The following is a 23,333-nucleotide window of genomic DNA, read 5'->3' as shown; positions in this document are numbered from 1 at the left end:
AAGGAGAACTGTTATGAGTAAAACTGCTGGTGTGCCTGGAGTCCTCGGTGGTGTGAAGTCATGAAAAATGAGCACTGCACTGTATGTACAGGTAAATGTCACTACACTAAACATGTCAGAGAGGACAAGAAATGTGTTACACGGAGCAAAGAGATTACAGTGAGGTTTGATGAGTGCAAAAAACAATATGAAAGCAATAATTCAGAATCAGATATCGTGTTTGACTCAAAGGCCATTGAAAATGTTAAAAAAAGAGTTTGAAAGCAGCAAGAAACAGGAAGAGGAGAAGACAAGCACGGAGAAGAGACTAAAAGAAGAACTGACTAAGAATGAAAAGGGGAAAAGCTGAGCTGGTGGAAGCTCATGAAACTGTCTGAGATTGCTTTAAAGCCAGATTCTGCTTTCATTGTTCAGTGTCTTCACTTCTTGATCCCTTGAGCTGAAGAAACTGGAAAACTCAACTATGCTTAGAAACTAAGAGAGCTGAGGAACATTCAGCCTGAATCACAGGAAAGAGTTAATGCTGTAATGGCGTATGCAAGAGCGGGGTTCAGTAAAATTAAAGATGCTGTAACGGGTACAAATTGAATATATTGGTGACATGAAGAAATCTGAATTGAGAGTACATGTTTTCTTCTATTAATAAAAATACATTGTCTTTATATAGTAATGCTTTTTAGTCTGATAGTCAATGGTTCATGAATAATTTTAAAATCCTCCTTGGCACAATACTCCATCTTTTATATATTTTTGCAAAGAAAGATCCTTTTCTTTGACTTTGGTTTATTTCATTATCTTTTATTGTTATTTCCACTGTTTGTCTCTGTGTATCTGAGTATTTGGTTGTTTTCTCATTATTTCTCATCTCATTCTCTTTATTATTCTCATGGTATCAATGTGCCAGAGTTGCTTCCTTCTGCATAAATATTATTAAATCTTAAGTCATTCATATTTCAGAGTTATTTTTGGAATTGAAGTAGATCTTCACATTTACATTTTAAATACTGTATTCGCTTCCGGTGTTTGTTTACTTGCTAACAGGTCCATTTTGTAAAAACAACAGAATAACTATTTTGAAATTTAGGTTTGGGCTTAAACTATACTATAATCTAACACATAACTCGCATAACAGCTTTGAATACAATTTCACCTGTATATTTTACGGGCCAAGTAGTCAACTAATATCAAATATATTGCTAAGTGCCAGATCAGGTATTAGGTAATGTACAAAAACTGTTTGGTGCTATACATGTAGGTTACAAATTATTGGATGTATTACCCATCCAAAATATAAATGCATACAATAGATATCAGCAGCACTCTTCATGAATTAGCTATGATTAAATGAAAGAAGCACAAAAAGAAGTTTGTTTCTTTTCATGCTTTGTGGGGGATTTTCTTACAAAAGGAAGTGGTCCTGTATGCAACAATAGACAAGAAACTACACCAGTAGTCTTGTACTCTACCACCAGTTTCTTAAGAAAGCAGAATTGTGTAAAGTGTGGGTTTTGGCCATGAATTCGCAAAAGATCTCTATAACAGAAGTACAAAATCTCTGGGGGTGCTGTGATCACTTTTCACCCAGCAAATATAAAGAACTATTATGTTAATAGAAAAATATTACAATTTCCAAAATATAAAAACAAGAAAATGCAGGGAAGAGCTGTTAATTCCCATGGCTAGTAATTGAGTAAGGCTACAAATTGGGCTGGTGGAACATTTAAACACCCTATCTGGTATAACAATACACGACTATTTCCTTTAAATAAGTATTAAGTTTGCAATATAGAAACACATGTTCTTTACATCACTGTTTCAACTCTGTTTATATAGCAATTTCAACCAAAGAGATTGGCACAAAGTCGGTTTACAGAAATCTGGAATCCTCTAATAGAAAGTGGGATTATAAATCATTACAGTGGGATTATAAATTATTACAATGTACAGGTGTGCTTAAAGTGTGTTCCTCAAGACTGCCCACCTTTCCCAAAACATCTCATCTAGGCTTCTGACCCAATGTCAAGGTCACAAAGAAAAAACGGTCTCCTCTGCCCTGGTAAACACATTCCAGGTTTTCATTAAAACTTTGATCCAGAGTCTCATCAGTATCCGAGTTGTGTGGCACAGAATAACTCTTTGTAAAGGCAGTTTAAATGCAAGTCAAAGTGTAGTGTAGGAAGGAGAATATCGGGTTAAATGGACAGGAATCTTTTCCTAATTTTACTTTTATAAAAGTGAAATCCACACAACAGCTCAATAACATTAATCCTCACTGCATTTTAAGTGCTAATGTGTAGCACCTTGCTCTCTACATAGATAAATAGATTTTATAGCATGAACAATACAAAGTATAATGTTATTTTATTAATCAGAAGGGAGAGTAAAATATTAAAAGCTCTTAAAAGCTCTTAATGCGTTGTTTTGAAAATGAAAACTGGCAGTGAGCTGTTTGGGAATGGAACACGTCGGCTCTTTTTTTGGGAGCCGAGTTGAAAGTTCAGACTCACTGAAAGGAGTCACAATTCCATCCATCCATCTTCTATACCACTTATCCTTCCTTCAGGATGACGGGAGCCTATCCCAGGGAGCATGGGGCACAAGGCGGGGTACACCCTGGACAGGGTGCCAATCGCACAATTACATTACATTCACACACTACGGACACACCAATCAGCCTACTATGCATGTCTTTGGACTGGGGGAGGAAACCAGAGTACCCGGAGGAAACCCCCGCAGCACGGGGAGAACATGCACACATGCACACAGGGGCCACGGTGGGAATCGAACCCCCGAACCTGGAGGTGTGAGGCCAACGTGCTAACCACTAAGCCACTGGAGTTGCAGTTCCCTTCACTACTATATGGGAAAGGAGACGTGTTCCTGGAAACCATGTGATGTTTTAGAATATAAGCATAAAATGTGTGGTTTGTTTCAACACAAAGCAAGCGGGGAGGGATGAGATTCTTTCCCAAACACTGCTGACAAAACTGAATCTCAAGCTATTTGGAGTGCTGTGATGAAGGATGCAGAGAATTTAAAGTCCTAGACATTACCTTTCATGTGATGTTATGACTAGATACAACTTAGTCATTTTCATTGGCTGTTTTTTACCCCTCCCTTATGACTCTCGTCAGGTGATAAATAAACTCTTCTTGTTAACATTGTCATAACACAGATATTATAGTATCACACGTCTTTCTCCATTTGACTGATTTCTACAACACAGGTACATTAAACTGAAACTCATTCACATTTACACTAATATTTACTGTTATGCAGATCTACTATTAAATAAAACCTATAAATAATTAAGTTATAGTAGTGTTGAAGTAAAAAGGTTTATTTGACTATTAAAAGATACTTAAGTTAAAGTGGATAGGGTGCATAAAAAACAGAAAATATTTGGTATTAAGTGAGTTGTGATCAATTTGTCTGCAATTACAATATTATTATTGTGATTATTTATTTTATTTTATTGTTGTTGCTTTTATGTTGTTTGACTTGAGCCCCTGTGGTGCAGCCAGTAATTACTTTTAGGGGGTTGATAAGGAAATATACTAAATAAAGTCACCATGAGATGTGGATTTTATATTCATTTCAATATTATTTTCACTATTATACTGCATCCTTGGTTGATGTCAGACAGCAGTGTAGGAGGTGATGGCAAAAGTGTGTTATTTTAATCATCTAAGGCAGAGGTGCCTATACCTATTAACTTTTTCCTATGAAGGGCCTAAAATCAAACTTGATTGAGGGCCGTGGGCCGAAAGTTAACGTTGCATTATACCAAAGTCTATTATATAAAAATTAAAGTTGCCATGGTTCTCCTCATTTATGATTTCATAATATTTACAAATAATTAAATAAACAGTTAACATTAGTCTGTAATCTGCTTAACTAATGCAGTTTTATTTTCAGAGTTTATAGTTCAATGAAACTTATAGTATAATGAAAACATAGAAACAATCCCATTTACAGTACAACATGTTCAATGCCTAATACAACTATTCAAGCTATAAGCAACACAGCCATATTCCGGCAACATCAGTGACCTCTAATGAGAGACATGAAGCTGGTCCTTATTTTTCAAAAGTTTTTCCAAACTGGGATGCAGCTGACTTACTGACAAAGTCAGGATATTATGTAGGTGAGAGTCAGTTAGTTTGCTTCTCAGTTTACACTTGTTCAAGTTCATCACACTGGAAGTCTGCTCACAGAAGTAGGTAAGCCAAACAGAGACAGCAACACTTGTGCCTGTTTGAACATCTTTGGGTACCTGTTTGCTGGGACACATTTGTAGAAGTTTGTCAAGGGAAGGGACCTGAACTTGTGTTTGAGTTCTGAATCAAACTGAAGCGGTCATGTTTCAAGGTTGATGTGGAAGCAATCGCACATTTTCAAACAGTTTATTAAACAAACAAACAAAACAAAGACACTAAGACAACTTGGCATAATACTGTGGCAAAAACTAAACAAACTAACAAGAACAAAACACGGTAACATGGAACATGGTAGTCTAAGACAAACGTAAGACAGAGAAGCAGTGCAAACAATGGCTATATAGAAGTGTGCTCGTTAACAGAAACATGATTCAGGTGCAGGTGGTCATGTGACATGTAGTACAGTGCAGTGGCTGATGGGAACTGAAGTCCAGAGTTACCTCCTTGATATATGACAGAAGCTCAATTGGCTCCATCTGAAGATCATCACTGACTGTGTCCACACTGTTGGTGAAGGGCTGAGCAAACAACTCAAAGTCAGTAGCATTGTGTCTGAAGCCCTCAAAGCGACTGTCGAACTCCTGGATAAGGTTGCTGAGAACAGTATCATACTCGGGTACCTTCTCTTTCATCATGCCTGCCTCTCTAAGACAGGGGAAATGGACTAAATTTCCTGGATGTGGGGATGAGAGAGAGAGAGGGGAACAGTGTGAGACTGGGAGTGAAAGAAGAGAAAAGCAGGCATATAAAAACAGAGTGAGGCAAATAGAATAAATAACTGACAAAACAAGGAAATTAATCCATGATAATTTAAGAGAACTTTGACAAATTTTATCACCTTGATTAACAAAAATACCAAAGCTGACACCACTGAATATAAATGCTAACTAAATATAAGTTAAGAATAACAATAATAACTGCACATAAAACTATTGTGAATATTATAAATGTGAATGTTACCTGCTGAGAGATGTCTTCTGAGCAGCAGTAGTTTTTGTTTGAAGGCTCTGACATGATCAAAAACCTGGGTGATAATCTGGTCTTTTCCCTGGAGCTGAACATTTAAAACATTGAGCAGCTCTGTGACGTCCACCAGGAAAGCCAGGTCAGAAAGCCATTTCTCATTAGTGGGCACTTCAATACTACCAATCTTGCTTTCATGAAAAGCTCGATCTCATCACGCAGATCAAAAAATCTCCTGAGAACTTTTCCTCGGCTCAGCCATCTATCCTCCTGGTGGTTCAACACATCACCATATTGCTCATCCATCTCATCCAACAGTACCTTAAACTGCCGGTGAGAGAGTGTCTTGGAGCGTATATCATTCACAATTTTGATGACGTCACGCATCACATCCACAAGCCCGATGGATTTGGCACATAGCTGTTCTTGATGTAAAATACAGTGGTACTTTACTAATTTCCCCCCCACATTCACTCACTTTCTGAGACACCAATGTAGCAAGGCCAGATTTCCTCCCTACCATCTCCGGGGCTCCATCAGTTGTAATGCCAGCCATATCCTCCCACTTTAATTCATTCTTTTTTTAACACTCAACAGCAAAAGAAGATCCTCTCCTTTAGTAGTACCAGAAAGAGTCTCAATGCCAGCCAGCTCCTGAGTCACTTCAAAATTTTCATTTACTCCACGCAGAAATACCAACAGCTGTATGGAATCAGATATATCGTCGCAAGCTATTGAAAAGGCAGTTGCTTTTGCCTTGATTTGCTTGCCGATGTCTTGGGCCATGTCCTCTATGTGTCGGGTAACAGTATTCCTTGACAAGCTGATTTGTGAGAACATGCGTATCTGAGAAGGGAACACTGCTTCTGCAGGCACTGCAAGGCACCCTTTGACGAACTTTCCAGTAGCGAAGACTCTGTCACTTTTAGCAATTAGAGCGGAAATCTGATAGCTGGCCTGTGTGGCACTTTCTTGATCTGATGAAGGACGTAGCAGCGCGCTCTGCTCAGATCGAAGTTTAGCAAGCAGCTCGTTAGCCTTCTGTTTTTGTCCCTCGCCGCTGTACTTTGAGAAAGCTGAAGAATGTTTTATTTCATAATGATGACAGATATTGTACTCTTTCAAAACAGCAACTGACTGCTTGCAAACTAGACACACTGCCTTTGAATTGATTTCAGTAAATAAAAAATCATCTTGCCAAAGCTTTTTAAATTTCCTCTTGTCTGTGTGCCACTGCCTGGATCTCTCCATTATTACCTGTTTGTTGACTGTCGCAAAGCACACAGACCTTGAAGTACACATGTACATTAAATAAAAGTCAAATTCACTTATATTCTCTACATTTAATTTCAATTCACATTTTTTTTAGCTCAAAAATAAATAAAAAAAAAAGTTAAATTAAAAATGAAGATCAGCGTCAATGACATCCCCCCCCTTCTCACATATGGCATGGTGGGCCAAATCAAGTCACCACGGGCCAACTGTGGCCCGTAGGCCCTAGTTTGGGCATCTCTGATCTAAGGCATGCAGTAATATACCCGTAAGGCCGATATAGCGGCTTTACAGTGTAAACATTTTCCCCGTAAGGCCGGTGTACCGGCATTACTCTGCTATGATTCCTTACTTATTTAATTATTATTTTTTAACCCGGAAGGTCGATGACGTCATGACGTCACAACGTGATTACGTTATTACGCCGGCATTACGATGAAGATCCAAGCGTGAATGTTGGTGCAATAGTAGAAGTGAACTAAAAATGCCAAAGCGAAAAGCTAATCGTGTTCCAGCTAAAGTTACACCTACAGTGAACACAGGTACATCTAAAACAGTGAAAAAAAAAAAAAAAGAAAACATACACAGTTACACAGGCCAGAGCGAGAATTCTATATAATGACAGCAGTGAAAGTTCAGGCGATGTTGAAACCGAAACCGAAACTGATAGAGACGCAAACTCTCCTGATTCAGACCCTGATCCGTCTTCATCTTCAGCATCGACCAGTGCGACTGACACTGCAGGGGTCTGGGGTCATAACGGGACCATTTCTGTGCATTCGTGAAAACACTACCTGCTGCTCTGATTATCACCAGAAACTTGACTTTTGGCGCTAAAATGCATTTATTTATTATTTACTTGAATTTATTCAAAGCCATTGACCACGCTGATGCTCGTATGGTACTTCTAAAGGAGTATAAGGATTTTAGCGAGCATTTTTCGTCATTTCTCTAGTTAAGAATTGTGCTCTAAGTGGAGTAAAAACACTGAACTGCTTCATTTTCAAAGTAATATTACACAAATACATTATTATAAGTTGTTTCAAGGCCTAAAAATGCTCAAATTAAAATGTTGATTTTGGGGCCAATTTCGGCCTGGGAACTCAGGGTTGGCGTGCTGTTTCTATGGGGAATATTTGGGTTGTGGGGCACAATACTGTGGGAACTAAGGGGTAAGAGGGTTAAAGTAAGATAGTAGTAATAAGGGGGAAATGGCATTTTGTCCTTTAAAACGACTTTTTCTCCTCCTGCAGTAAACCTCCAGTACTTCATTGGCTATCAACTCAATGTCTCTATACTCTGAGAGTAGCTTTCTGGCTTTCAAACAAAAACAGGAAAACATCTGTGATTCTGATCAGTTAATCCTGTTTCTCACCATTGCAGCTTTATCCAATAATATAATGATAAACTATAGGACACATTCTTTTATCATTTGACTATGAGGAACTATATGTAAAAGTTGAGTACTTTTCTCTCAGAATTTTATTTAATTTTTATTTTACATTTGAGGTCATACATTTAGATAGTGACTCATGTTAAATTGATACATGAAAATGTTACATGTAAATGATAAATATGAATCTAAATGTTCGATATGAATGTTAAATACAAATATAAATCTTAAATCAAAATGTTAAATGTAGGAGCTCAATGTTTTGTTCATATGCTACTTTCCCCCCCCCAAGTATGCATCATGGGAAGCCACAGCTCTGGTAGGGTTTCCACGTTTACATCAGTCACGTGTCTCACTCAGAGGTCTGGATTGGTCGATCACTGTAGGTGTTCCCTATGTCTGAATTACAAAAAGGCACATTGCATTCTGGTATTGTAGCCTTCAGGTGAAAACAGAAGGTATAATCTCAATTAGGTCAATGTCATTTCCAAGACTCATGAATGTGCAGATTCTCCACATCCATCCATCTTCTACTGGTTACTCCTTTTCAGGGTCACAGGGAAACCTGGAGACTATCCCAGGGAGCATGGGTCACAAGGCAGGGTACACCTGGGACAGGGTGCCAGTCCATCGCAGGGCACAATCACATACACACTCACACACCCATTCATACACTATGGACACTTTAGACACGCCAATCAGCCTACCATGCATGTCCTTGGACTGGGGGAGGAAACCGGAGTACCCGGAGGAAACCCCCGCAGCACAGGGAGAACATGCAAACTCAGCACACACATGGCCCTGGCGGGAATCGAACCCCCGACCCTGGAGGTGTGAGGTGAATGTGGTAACCACTAAGCCTCTTAGTGGTAACCACTAAGAGATTCTCCACATTTCTATTTTAATAAAACTTCTAAATTTCATTAACAGGTCATTCAGCTGTGCAGGAAACGTCTGAGACATTTGTGTCACCTACCACTAACTAACCAGGATTATGGCTACAGGGTACGTGTACAAACTTTTTTACACTAAAAATGTTATTTCAGAAAAAGACAATTGGACTTTCTTGCTGAAGAACCAGCTTTCTGTACTGTTAGATGCTGAAAATCAGGGCCAGACTGGGACGTAATCTTAGGCCGGGAGTCTCGCACTCGATTTTGAAACCACTGACAATGCTATTTTTTCTTTCCTAAATTCAAGTTTTTACACACAGTATGGGTCCCATAAATACATAAACAAGCAGCCTAGAGGTAGCGAAGCAGTCCTAATTTATATCAGCTTACATGGGTCTGCACAGAACATTATGACAAGCAAACACCAGAAGTGCAAAGCTGCCAGTAACTCTCTTCATCTCACTCAGAAAAGTACATTACATGCAGAAGAGATGTAAAGAAAAGACAATTTTTTTTTCCATTTCTCATGTACCGGTCACTTCTTTACCAGGTCTACTGCTATGAACAGAACTGTCTCCACATTGTTGAAAAAACAATTTTATTTTATTTTCCCCCCAAATATTTTATTGAGAAGAAAAACAAACCGACTGACACAGCAAAAATCATTCACAGTTTTTTTCTTTTTATATTAACAGAGGAAAACAAAATGAAAAAGTACAAACACCAAAAACAAACCCACCCGGTTCATCATGGCTAACCAATAACAATCAGTGGTTATATAGATATTGTAAAACCCAACAACAGGCACAAAATTTTCCAGAGGGAAGTGTCTGTAACTTTATAAAATATGTAATAAAGGGTTGCCATTTATTAAAAAAACAAAAAACGTGTCAGTACAACCCCTCATCGTATACCTTATTTTCTTGAGTTTAAAAAAAAAACATCACATCCTTTAGCCACTGGGAGATAGATGGGTATTTAACAGACTTCCAATGCAACAGTAGGGAATGTCTTGCTATAAGGGATGTGAAAGCAATAACATCCTTTTGTATCGAGCTCAATGAAACTGAGTCATCAGGAATCCCAAATACAGCAATCAGTGGGCAAGGTTTTAAATCTACCCAGAGAATAGTGGACATGATGGTAAAAAAAACAGACCAAAAACCATGGAGATCAGGGAAGAAGAAAAACATATGGCCAAGATGACATGGAGAGCCATGGCATTTATCACACTTGTCCTCTATGTCCGGATATATTACAGAAAGTCTCGACTTGGACAGATGGACTCTATTTAAAACTTTGAACTGGATAAGTCCAAGGCGAGTACAAGAAGTGGTAGACTGTATCCTACCTATAGCACTTTCCCAACACTCTTCACTTATCTGTACTCCTAACTCCATTTCCCACGCATTCTTAATTTTGTTACTCAACTCACTACCTAGCGGCAGAATAAATAAGGGGAGTGAAATTAGCTGATAAAAGATTAGATAAAGAGCATGTCACGTTGATACCTAGGTATTTTATACCCTGACTGACTAAATCGAAAAGGTAGATCTGCCTGTTGGAGAGAAAATGCTGAAGTATTGACAGGAAAACAGTCGCTTTTGTCCAAATTTAATTTATAACCAGAGACAACACCGAAGGACCTTGACCGATGACCGAAGGATCATAACCTTTGATGATCTTTAATACGTAGGTGAGTCTCCTGTAAAAATACTATATCGGAGTTTAAATGTTTCAAATGTGTAAAAACCTTAGATCTCTTGACAGGATTACCCATACCTCTGACATTCCAACTAATAAATCTTAAAGGCGTGCCTGTCCCAGCTATGCTGGGATCCATATTACTACTAACCATTTAAATAAAGTAAACCATAGGGATATAAATAGCCAATTAGAGCCAAAGTGGGACCTCCTCCCCCTCCCCCCAACAATCTCCCAAACACACACCTAAAGTCTCCATAAAACAAATGAGACAGCAGTGTTTCCCACAATAACCAAAAGTTGTCCACAATGTGAAAACAACTCCGAGTAAGCTGAACTAACCAATATAATTACCTAAACAAAAAAATTCCAGTAAGAGAAAAAAACCCTACTGACTTCTAGTCTGATAAACAGTCTGCGCCCAATAACAATGTCCTTAACTTTTAAAGACATGTAACATAATATAACAGTAGCATGTAAAACTGAGGAAAAAACACTAAGACAAATAAATAAACAGAAACTCTAATCCAGTCAGAGCCTCAACACAGAGAACCACATTAATACCGAAGTAGATTTAAGAGGAGTAAGTTCACAAAATCTAGGCTGAGTAATGCAACGACAATATCTTCAATAAGAATCCGAATTCTGTAGAGCTGGAAGGCCGAGTGCAAGAAATAAAAATAATAGAAGAGCGAAAAAGACTCCGCTGTGTAGGTGATGCGGTTCACCCCGATATCATAGTCTCCTGCTTTAACATAGTCTCCTGCTTCCTCCGCTGAAATAAAGTCCTTCTGAACACCGTTATATGTAATGCGAAGCCGAGCTGGGTGAAGTATTCCATAGCGAGCGCCCTCAATACCAGGAAGTTGACGCCGAACCTCGTTAAACGCGGCCCGGGCCGTCTCGGCTGTGTAGTCAGGGAAAACGGAGATGGTCAAATCCCTCGCTTTAATCCTCTGGATCTCTCTCGCACGGTGTAAAATGTCAACACAGTCACTGTGATAGTGGAATCTGCACACAATAACTCGTGGTCGTTCACCAGGCTTGGGCTTCGGCTGAAGGGTCCGGTGGGACCGGTCCAAAACCGGCTCCTTCTCCAGATCAAATGCCTCCTTTAACAAGGCCGCTACAGCAACAGTTGTACAAGTGTCAGCGCCCTCTGGAACTCTGACCATCCTAACGTTATTGCGCCGTGACCTCTACTCCAAATCCTCACATTTATTCTCTAATTGAGTCACAGTCGCAATGAGAGACTCGATAGTAGTCTTCATGTGAGCTATGTCATCGGTGCAACCGGAGAGAGCGTGCTCCATTTCCCCAACAGTACCTTTCAGTGTTGATATGGTAGCCTCACTAGACAGCTGTGTTTTCACGGCCTGTAGGTCAAGCTGGATAGTAGACAGTGCAACCCTGAAAGTCTCCTGGAGCTCCTTTTTAAAAATATCGGCGATGTCCTTCCTCAGTGAAGCCGGCAGCTCGAGCCTGAGTGCGGTGAAGTCAGGGTCACCGCTCGGCGACGCGGATTCGGGGAAGAAGAGGACTCGCTTGCGGCGCGCACACTAGGCCTCAGTTGTGTCTGAATGCTACCACGGGTTTTCATGTTCTTTCCAGACATTTTAACGCGCCACAAAGTTAGAAGTACAAACAAAGAAACAGTAGAATAAGTCAAAATCTATTGTATGACCGAAAAGCACAAATTAATTACAATTTTAATCGAAATCAGCAGGAGCCTCCAACTTCGCTTCCTACTCCATCAAACTCCGAATTCGAGTTCAAACGACAACTTTTTTAACCTCACTGTAAATTTGTGAGAACAGAATCTAAATTTATTTTGGTTAAAATTAAAGCATGACATTAGGGCAATGTGTGTTTTAGACTTAAAAATAGTTACTGTTAGCACAATATTATCTGTTAGTACAATAATAACTACAACAGGACAATCAAGAAAAATGTAAATATTATAATACTATATTTCAAACACATAGATTAAATCATATTTAATGTATCTTATTTTACCTCTCCCTGTCATCTCAGGTTGATCCTGAAGTGTGAGCACTGCACAGAGCTAGTGTCAGGGTGACTCTCTCCACCTTACTGTGAAAAATAGGAGAAAAAAGTTTGGGGTTTTTCAACTTCACATGTGGGCAGACATTTTTCTAAATTGCCTAAATATCTGTTAGTACAATAATAACTGCATCAGGACAATATCTATTTAGAAAAATCCTAATATTGAACATGATGTTGCCTTTTATGACTCATAGCTTGGAAAAATGTTTTTAGTTGTTGTTGTTTGCCCTAGCTGTATTTGTAATTTCAACACTTAAATTAAAATGGAGGGCTCTCTAAATGTACTGTACATAAATTTGGATATTTGTCTGCTAAATTACTTAGTATTATAACTATACAGTAGATAATGCTGTCCTTTAGCATATTTTGAGTGATGATACTGATGATAGTGATGATAGTTAGTGACGCTACAGTATTTACAGATGAGACTGACCTGCACTTGAAGCCTTGAACAGGTCAGTAACTTTGCAGCATTTTGCTGCTTCTTCTTAGAGGGTTTACTTTTGTGTGCCCTTTCCATCTCTACTCCACCTGCCCACTTTCTCTCCATCCTCTCACTGTGCAGTGATGACTTGAGTACATCGGACACACAATGATATAAAATAATAATGATTAAATAAATAAACAAATTAAAACAAAAGCAGGGAAACAGGCCAAATCAGTTACCAGGCCAGTGGGAATTCTCCCAGTGCTCCCGATGGTCAAAATCCCATCACTGCTGTTACGATACCTGGCGACGAGGCAAGCGCGGGCAGAGCAGCAACAGGAAGACGAGGAAACAGCTGAGAGCAAAGTCCGAAACAACAGACGAGGATCAGGCGTGACGACGAAATAATCAAAAGGGGTATTCGGGAAATCGTGCGTCGAAGACAAGGCAAATGTCCATAATCCAGAAAAGTCCGAAACGTATACGAAGGCTTGGTATAACGACAGCGTTTGGGAAACTGAGCGTTTACTTCGTGCTGCGCTGTCGTTAACAAGGTCTTATATAAACTTGGATGGAACACAGGTGTTGGCACTCAGTACGTGGGCGTGGCTGGGAAGTGTAGTTCTCGTCTGCTCGGTGGTCGCGAGTTCGCCGTGGCGTAACAATTGCGCTCTCAGTAATATATTTTGCATCCTATTATACACGTTTGATAACAATTGATGAACTTCATAAACACAGTATCAAACTGACCCTACATCTGTCCTTTAAATTCAACAGATTACAAGACTCATCATTGACTGTATGTGATGTAATCAGGAAGAGTAAATTAATCAGTGAAAATCGACCTCGACGATATCGTCTCCTCACAACCAGAAGTAATCTTGATGAAAAAGGCTCAGTGAGAAAATGGACATTTGGACAGCGAGACATCAAAATGCAAAACAAAATCCTACTGATGGTAGGAGAAACTGGAACAGGCAAAACTACTCTGATCAATGCCATGGTAAATTATATACTCAGGGTGAAGTTTATAGATAAAGTGTGGTTTGAGATTACAGAAGAGGGAGGAGATAATCACATGTCAGATCAGTCAAAAAGTCAAACAACTGAAATCACTGTGTATGAGGTCTTTGCTCAAGACAACCCAATCTGTCTCACCATCATTGACACTCCAGGTTATGGAGACACCAGGGGAAGAGAATATGATAAACAGATCGCTGAGAATCTGCACAAACTGTTTCACAATGATACTGGAGTGAAGGAAATCGATGCAGTGTGTCTGGTAGTGAAGGCATCTGAGAATCGACTCTCTGACAGACAGCAGTACATCTTTGATGCACTTTTGTCCTTATTTGGTAAAGACATAGAGGACAACATTGTCATTTTTATCACTCACTCAGCTGGAATGCCTCCAACAAATGCTCTTAATTCCATCAAGAAAGCAGGGATTCCCTACAGGAAAGATGAAGAAAATGAACCTGAGCATTTCTTATTCAACAATTGCCAAGCTGAGAAGAGGAACTCAAAATATATCAAAGCTCTCCAAAAGGCTTGGGAACTAACGGAAAATAGTTTAAATGATTTCTTTTCCTCACTCAAAGAAGAGAACAGAAAAAGCTTAGAGCAGACTGAAAATGTTCTGAAAGAGTCCAAACGACTTGAAGCCTGTATGTCTAATCTACAAAAGCGCATTGACCTTGTAGAGTGCAAACGTGAAGAACTGTCTCAGACTCAGAAAGCCCTGGAGGAAAACCGAGGAAAGATAAAGAAAAATGAAAACTTTACTTTTACAGTCACCAAGTGTTACAAAGAAAAAGTTCCCATTGAAAATGCTTCACGGTGGGCCAGAAAGGTGACCAGTTGCAATGTCTGTAAGGAGAACTGTCATGAGTATGGCTGCTGGTGTGCCTGGAATACCAAGTTGTGTGAAGTCATGAGAAATGAGCACTGCACTTCATGTACAGGTAAATGTCACTACACTAAACATGTCAGAGAGGACAAGAAATATGTTACACGCAGTAAAGAGGTTTTGGTGACATATTATGATTTGAAAAAAGAATATGAAAGCAGCAAGAAACAGGAAGAGGAGAAGACAAGCATGGAGAGGAGACTGAAAGAAGAACTGACCAAGACTGAAAAGGAAAAAGCTGAGCTGGTGGAAGAAGCCTGCATCATCATCATAAAACTGTCTGAGATTGCTTTAAAGTCAGATTCTGCTTTAATTGTTCAGTGTCTCGACTTCTTGATCCCTCGAGCTGAAGAAACTGGAAAACTCAACTATGCTCAGAAACTAAGAGAGCTGAGGAACATTCAGCCTGAATCACAGGAAAGAGTTAATGCTGTACTGGCGTATGCAAGAGCAGGGCTCAGTCAAATTAAACATGTTGGTACTAGTAAAAAAATTAATTCATTAGCTTAAATATGGCCATGTAACATGTGATGAAGAAGGAATTCTGATCATATCTGAATCAAGGTTGCAGGTTTTGTTCAGTTAATAAACTGCATTGTGTTTATTCATTAATGATGTTGTTCAAAATTTAATCTTTTACTTTGTTTTGGTAATCATTTAAATGAGCTATACTTGATTTAGTTAATTAGCTTATATTGTTAATTCCACTCTTGTTAGTGTTCTCTGTGTTACTATCTGTTTATCTGACTTTCTCATTAAATATCTGGTAATGACGGTGTGCCTGAGTCGCCTCTTTCTGACACAAACCTACATGTATCAAATAACACTGAATCTTCAGTAATTCATAATCCAGATAATTAATACTACTGAAAATTCCAATACCAATACCAAGAAGAAGAAGAAGAAGAAGAACCACCATTATGGTTACAGCTATAAATTATTTATGATTATTTCTTTCCAAAGTATCAACTCCTGACTGCTAGATGCTAAAAATTCCAGCATTTCTACACAAAATAAGTAATATATTCCCAGTAGCATATTTGCATTCTGTTTCACAAGTTTTAAAAATTAATGAGTAACTGTACAGATGAAGTGTGGTTTGAGAATACAGAAGAGGGAGGAGACAATCACATGTCAGATCAGTCAAAAACACAAATAACTGAAATCACTGGGTATGAGGTCTTTGCTCAAGGCAACCAAATCTGTTTTACTATCATTGACAGTCCAGGTTATGGAGACACCAGGGGAACAGATGTGGATAAACAGATCGCTGAGAATCTGTACAAACTGTTTCACAATGATTCTGGAGTGAAAGAAATCGATGCAGTGTGTCTGGTAGTGAAGGCATCTGAGAATCGACTCTCTGACAGACTGCAGTACATCTTTGATGCACTTTTGTCCTTATTTGGTAAAGACATAGACGACAACATTGTCATTTTTAACACTCACTCAGATGGAATGCCTCCAACAAATGCTCTTAATTCCATCAAGAAAGCAGGGATTCCCTACAGGAAAGATGAAGAAAATGAACCTGAGCATTTCTTATTCAACAATCTTCAAATTAAAGCATGGAGCAAAAGACATTCTCCTTCAACATGGCAGGCTGGACAAGACCACAGTGGGGGAGGGAGGTTCCAGCCTGGTTGGAATGCTCCCCTTTGGTATACCCCATGATGGAGTACATCAAGTTGAGCCATTCCCGATTGTTCTTAATGAAGGAGAATTTTCCCTCAATCTCCCACCTCAGCTTTTCCTTTTCATAAAGGGCCTCTTGAACTCTAAAATTTGAAATCATCACTGACTGTGGAAACTTCACTCTGGACTTCAAGCAAGTTGGATTCAGTGCCTCTCCACTCTTCGTCCAGACTCTGGGACCTTGATTTCCGAATGAAATGCAAAATATACTTTCATCTTCCCCGTAATTGTGCTTGTGTACTGAACCAGACTGAGATTAAAGGCTCAGGAAACCTTTCCAGGTGTTTTGAGTTAATTAGCTGATTAGAGATCTTCTCAGGTCCACATTTCTGTATTATAAATTCTTTATCCTAATATTTTGAGATGCTGGGTTTTTGATTTCCATGAGCTGTAAGCCATAATCATCTAGATTAAAATAAAAAAAAAGCCTAAAAATATTTCACTTTCTGTGTAATGAATCTAGAATATATGAAAGTTCCATATAAAAAAAATATATTACCGAAAAAAAAAAAAAAACTTTTCTATGATATTCAAATTTTTTTAAAGTTGCACCTGTATTTTCCCCATAGGCTAAATCTGAGAAAATAGTATACATTTCAGATTTTTTTTAAAAAAACAACAACAATGTTTCAAAATCTTTTCAACAAACTAAAAGCCTATTAACACAGAATACATGATTTTTTTTTTTTTTACTTAAACATGATGGAACAATGAATTCTGAATTACACCAGCGAATTCTAAAGGAAAATGTCAGGACATCTGTTCGTGATTTAAATCTCAAGAGAAAGTGGATCATGCAACAAGACAACTGCACTAAGCACACGAGTAGTTCTACTAAAGAACGGTTAAAGAAGAATAAAGTTAATGTTTTGGAATGATCAAATCAAAGTCCTGACCTTAATCCAATAGAAATGTTGTGGAAGAACCTGAAGCAAGCAGTTCATGTGAGGAAACCCACCAACATCCCAGAGTTGAAGCTGTTCTGTACTGAGGAACGGGATAAAACTCCTCCAAGCTGATGTGCAGGACTGATCAACACTTACCGTAAACGTTTAGTTACAGTTATTACTGCACAAGGGGGTCACACCAGATACTGAAAGCAAAGGTTCTCCTACTTTTATCACTCACAGATCTGTAATATTGTACCATTTTCCTCAATAAATTAATGACCAAATATAATATGTTTGTCTCATTTGTTTAATTCAGTTCTTGTTCTCTACATTTAAGAGTTGTGTGAAAATCTGATTTAGTTGTAGGTCATATTTATGCAGATATTATAGAAAATTCTAAAGAGTTCACAAACTTTCACGCACCACTGTACCTTATATTTACTACACCGTGACTGGATGTGCGTTACCTACTTTACCTGCTGCATCATTTCTAGTCTTCCATTTATTGTACATAAGTCATTTATGAATGTTCTGTTCAGTGGTATGTAATGACATTCATGAAAATTCATGGCAGATAGTTTGAGTATCCTATTAAAGTTTGATATAATTTAAAGGGGACCTATTATGTAAATTTCTACATGGCTTTTGAACATAAATGTGTGTCGGCAGTGTGTGTACTGTACACACCCACCCTACAATGGTAAAAATCCACCCGCTCCTTATATATATATATATATATATATATATATATATATATATATATATATATATATATATATATATATATTCCCAATAAATCATAAACATTGTCTCAAAATGAGCCGTTTTCATTTTCTCTCGAATGTGACAAGACATTGGAACAGGCCCCGCCCACGACAGGTGATGGACTCTGCTTCATTAGCATAGCTCCTCCCCTGAGTGGGCTACACACAGTCTGCCATGTTCTCTGCTCTGGAACAGCTACAGTGATGAGAAGAATGTCTCAGCTTCATAAGCATTGTAAGTGTACAGTTATTTCTTCTGCCGGAGTCTCTCCTTCATCAGAATCCGACTCTGGTTCATTCATATAGGGCTGAACACTGGTATTTACAGCGTCAGTCATATGGGTTCCCCTGATTTGTTGTTGCCGTAGTATCCGAAGTACAAGCTGTAATGGCACATCCCTTTTCTGGAAAGGGGACGGGGAGCAGCAGCTCATTTGCATTTAAAGAGACACACATGAAAACAGTGTTTTTTTGCTTCCACCCAAAAAGGGGCATTTTCAGCATGGTATAATAAATGACCCGTGGGGTATTTTTGTATTTTGAGCTGAAACTTCACAGACACATTCTGGGGAAACCTGAGACTTATATTACATCTTGTAAAAAGGGTCATAATAGATCTCCTTTAAATACTACAGTGTAGTTGGTGTTAAAAACTGATTTAAGAGCAATGATAGGTGTGCGCAGCAATGGGAAGTCTGTTCTTTCCTGTGTTCCAGTTTAATATAGCCCAGTCTAACAATAAGAAATAGAATAATAAGCAATGACTCAGAGTGAAAAACACAGTTTCTGATTCATTTTTATAAAAATAGCAACATTTTGCAATTAACAAATAATCTGCATTTGACCGAGTCACACAAAAAGTCTAAAAAACAATGTAAAGCATAAGCAAGCCTTACCAATTTAAAAACTGTGCAAATGATTCTCCCTTCTAAAAACAGCAGCGTATTCGGACATTTTAAATCATGTTTTAATCGTGATTTTGACTTTGACTGATTCCAGTCTGCTAGGCAGATGATGATCGATGATTGTCCCAATGTCCAAAACCTTGTGGGCATATTTCCTACATCCACAGAATAACCACATTACCACAGGAGTTAAAGCTAACAGTGTAGCTTACCTAGTAGCTACCAATCAGCAGTGGCTATAGAGATCAGCATCGTTAGCATTGTCAGTTATAACTGTTCTTTTTAGGAAGCAATGGGACTCCTGGCCTGTTCGTGTTCAGCTCTGTGGAGCCTGTGATCAAGCCACGCAGGGTGAACTTAGCCGCGACCGGCGGGCCGTTACACTGCACAGGCTGAAGAAGCTGCTTGAGTACGGTGCTCCTCTTTTTCAAGCGGTTCCTCTTTTTGGAGCAGCTCTTTGCAGCAGGCAGAGGATCACAGAGGCGGCTGCAGGAGGCGATACCGCAGAATGAAGGCTCGTCTGACTGGGAGGAGTCTTCGGAGCTTCCCTCTGACGAGGAGTCTCTGAAGGAGAAGGGAGGAGGGACGAGGCTACGAGGTGGCAGCTTTAAGTCCAGATTGTGAGGACGGTGGTCATTACACCGCAATCCTCCATTGGGGACTGAAAGGGTGGAGAGTAGCGTGGGAGTTATCGTCTCTGGCTTTCTGCCAGATTTCATTTTACAGCGCTTTTTCTGGAAGGAGAGACAGAGCAGTCGTTCATTTGAAAAATTGTTGTATCCAATCAAAATGGTTCACAGAACTTTCAACAGGACATAAATAATTACCCTGATGTATTTATGAGGTTTGTTCTATTTGAGTACTAATTAATGATTAAAAATAAATTAAAAAAGCCTGAATACCCTTTTACTCCCGGTTGAATTCCTCCGAGTTTCTACATTATATGCTTCACTTGGACCTGTAAAAAACGTGAAAGGTTACCGACAAGAACGTGTAATGAAGGAACGACCAATTTCAATAAATAAATAATCAAGTCCCCTGAGGCTGCATGATCAGGTCCAGGAAATAAATGACAACGTGGTCCATGTGCCCATGAGTGTCAGGGGGCAAAATTAGATTTTTCACAAACCAAGCATCATAACCACTAAACCATTTCTGGCATTTGGCAAACACCCTTCTCCAGAGCGACTTACAATGATCTCATTTTCTTTATACAACTGAGCAGTTGAGCGTTAAGGGCCTTGCTCAAGGGCCCAGCAGTGGCAGCTTGGCAGTGCTGGGATTCACTCTCATGACCTTTTGATCAGAAGTCCAACGTACTAACCACTGAGCTACCACTTCCCCAAACCACCACTTCGGTTGCTGCAAACTGCTACGTGTTTTTTTTTTTTTTACATTGTGCCAGTAATCAGTTTGACTGTAGCATAATCTTCACGGTACTTTAGACCATCATGGAAATTCAGACAACAAAGGTCTGGAGGAACCAAATGGTCCCTTGAAAAAAAAAAGCTCCTGGTATTGATTGTTCCAGGTAATTTCGGTGGAAAAGCGGCTTTACTTGTCCACCGATCAACTACAATAAAAAAAACCAGGACATGAAATCTGTTGCTCATGGGCACCCCCTGTTTACTGTAGAATCACAGCAAAACCCTCCCGGCATTGATAATGCAATCTTTGCTATCACTTTGCTTGTATTTTCTCATTTGTAAGTCGCTGTGGATAAAAGCGTCTGCTAAATGAATAAATGTAAATGTAATGTAAAATCTTGCTTGAAAGTGTATCGCAGTTCTACCTTCAGTGGTTGCGATTTGCAGGGATGACTGTGCAAATGGATAAGATGCTCTCCGCTTTGGGTTCACGTCCTCATCAGGGGAATCTCTGAAAATCATCAGGATTGTCTGGATTAGACTAAATCAAAGCCAGCACAAATAAAACGCATCTAAAATGAAATGAGTAAATCTGTGTGAGTACCGAGGCTCACCTGTCAGGGCAGCAGTAGCTGTAGGAGTTTGGTACGTATGTGTCAGGTTCTGTCGAGAGATTCTCAGCCGACATGCGACAGTAATTAACACAGATGACGATGCAGATGAGCAAGCCGAGGACCACACACAGCAGCAGGTAGCTGTGCCTGTCAGAGACCTGCACAACACAGCAGCATTAGTTTACTGATCAACATAACATGTAGCCTATACTGTTCAAACACATGCACATATACAGTGGTTTTGGTCAGGGCAGTGGGTCGATACCTCTCTCTGTAGCTGGCTCACTTGCAGTGACAGGTTAAGGACGAGCTGAGTCACGTTCTCCAGCTGCCTCTGCAGCACCTGTATAGACTCGGTCTGTTTCTGATCCTACAGGCAGAAAAGAAAAGATCAGATTAATAACATGCTGTTCTGGCATCCCAGTAAAGTCTACTGAAACTTTAACACAACTCAGGACCAGAAATTGTCTGATGAAAACTAGGTTGCAGATTCAGGATGCAACCTTGAACCTTTTTAAGGACCGGTCCATGTTTTTCATGGCTTAAGAGCCAAACCATTACGTAAATAAGATGGCTCAGTTTTCTAATAAATAGCAGGGAAATAGTGGCTGGCCTTTTACTACCTTTCAGTATTATACAGCACAAATAACACAACTAATTATGTACAAGATGAAAGGTTTTATTGGTTTTTGGCTGCAAAGTAATTATGCAGGTTCTCGAAGGCAGTAATTAGTCATTGTTGCAATTGATGAATTGTTGTTCCTTCCTAGGACCACGGATTCAGAGTGCAATATTCATTCCATATCAGTCTCAACAGTGATCTTAAAATACATCAGGGCTTGGTTTCAGTCCAGCGACATTTTGGTGTTGAAACAACTGACTGCTGTGGTATAAATAATAAGGAATATTGTGCGGTCATTGGAAAATAATCAACTTTGGATGGGAACTCCATGGTAAACTCCAGCTTTTTGTTGGGCCACATCATACCACCCCATCATTAATCATTTTCCTATAACAAAAACACACACCCTAGTGTTTTATTCCGTACATCCCATTCCATAACCCACCACCACTCAATACTTTACAGAGGAAAAGATCAGCGAGATGAAGTTATTAATTTTGCTGACCTGTTCTTCAGCCATCCTTGACGTGTTCTGGAGTTTAATGATGGTTTTATTGAAAGCCTTCTGCATCTCCTCCATCTGCTTTCGATATCTATGAAAAAAAAAAGTATGAGCCAGAACAAACAAGCAAGTAGGATTCAAAGCAAAACTGAAGGAGTCATCCATATATCGAATTTCCTTGCTCAGCTCATGAGTATGTCATGGCGAGAGCTTGGGCTTTGGTAGAAAATATCTAATAATAAATGACGTTAATAAGGTTTGTTATTGAAATCACGGTAAGAATGGTCAGTAAGAGCAGTAATCACCTCTGACTGAGCTGTTCCAGGTAACGGCCACTGAGTGACATGTTCACCTCCAGGGCTTTGATCCGGTTGTTTAGCCTCATGAAGACTGACTCCTTCTGGCTGGAGCCAGGGATCGGTGCATCGGTGGAGCTGGGGATTTCGGCATAGTAGTCAAAGGACGATGGTTGCACCGATTGGCCATTAGTAGAGGTTTCGGATTGAGTGTTGACATTGTGGCCTCCAAGGGAAGCTTCATCGAGCAGATCTTCACTTTTAGGTTCTGCTACAACTGATACCGTCGCCACTCAGTGGCTTGCTCAGTTGGGATAAATTCGCACCTTTAATATCTGTATACCATATTGATATTTCTGTAAAGCTGCTTTGAGACAATGTCTATTGTAAAAAGCGCTATACAAATAAAATTGAATTGAATTGAATTGATACCACCTCTAAGGGTTCTGTTAGAGGGGCAGCTGTTATTGATACAGCAGGAGTTACACTTTTGCTTACGGTTGGTTGGACAAAGGACTGATCTGTGGAAGTTGATAGAGGGGTAAATGTCGCCTGATCCATGGTGCTGGTCATCAAACTAGGAGTCAAGGTGTTCTTTTCAGTGGTAGATTTCTCTACTGCAGATACAGACAACTGGACTTGATCCATCTCATCACTTTTAGTGGTTAAAACTGGAGTGGATGTCAGATCAAGAGTGTCAGAGCATGTAAGTGTCACCAGAGCTGAAGTAAGACTTGGTGCAAGATCCACAGATCCAGATTCAAGCACATGTTCACTCTCAGTAAGAGATGGAACAACCACAGCAGAAGCTTCCACTGGAAAGGTTGTCT

At 39.4% G+C, this 23,333-nt stretch overlaps 2 protein-coding genes and 1 long non-coding RNA gene across 3 annotated transcripts; 1 reads left to right on the top strand and 2 right to left on the bottom strand.

Moving 5' to 3' along the window:
- The first annotated feature begins 3,100 nt into the window (after positions 1–3,100).
- Positions 3,101–15,428, top strand: LOC128610459 (uncharacterized). The gene is made up of 3 exons (XM_053629795.1): positions 3,101–3,226; positions 8,779–8,853; positions 13,717–15,428. Exons 2-3 carry the CDS (start codon positions 8,843–8,845, stop codon positions 15,356–15,358), a joined length of 1,653 nt encoding a protein of 550 aa, XP_053485770.1. The 5' UTR covers positions 3,101–3,226; positions 8,779–8,842; the 3' UTR covers positions 15,359–15,428.
- Positions 9,342–13,158, bottom strand: LOC128610460 (uncharacterized). Its single transcript, XR_008386356.1, has 3 exons — positions 12,946–13,158; positions 12,462–12,539; positions 9,342–12,048 (listed from the first exon to the last, which is right to left on the bottom strand). It is a non-coding gene; the product is annotated as an uncharacterized LOC128610460 (long non-coding RNA).
- A 3,547-nt stretch (positions 15,429–18,975) lies between the features above and the next one.
- Positions 18,976–22,670, bottom strand: LOC128610782 (SUN domain-containing ossification factor-like). The gene is made up of 7 exons (XM_053630199.1): positions 22,513–22,670; positions 22,211–22,298; positions 21,349–21,453; positions 21,084–21,241; positions 20,895–20,980; positions 20,005–20,060; positions 18,976–19,836 (listed from the first exon to the last, which is right to left on the bottom strand). The coding sequence occupies exons 1-7, from the start codon at positions 22,590–22,592 to the stop codon at positions 19,366–19,368; spliced, it is 1,044 nt and encodes a 347-aa protein (XP_053486174.1). The 5' UTR covers positions 22,593–22,670; the 3' UTR covers positions 18,976–19,365.
- Between the last annotated feature and the right edge of the window lie 663 nt (positions 22,671–23,333).

This window comes from Ictalurus furcatus, chromosome 7 (genome assembly GCF_023375685.1).
Source record: "Ictalurus furcatus strain D&B chromosome 7, Billie_1.0, whole genome shotgun sequence".
In the NCBI taxonomy this organism is placed as follows: Eukaryota; Metazoa; Chordata; class Actinopteri; order Siluriformes; family Ictaluridae; genus Ictalurus; species Ictalurus furcatus.
The sequence above is the reverse complement of the archived record's forward strand: the minus strand, read 5'-3'. Positions and strand labels throughout refer to the sequence as shown.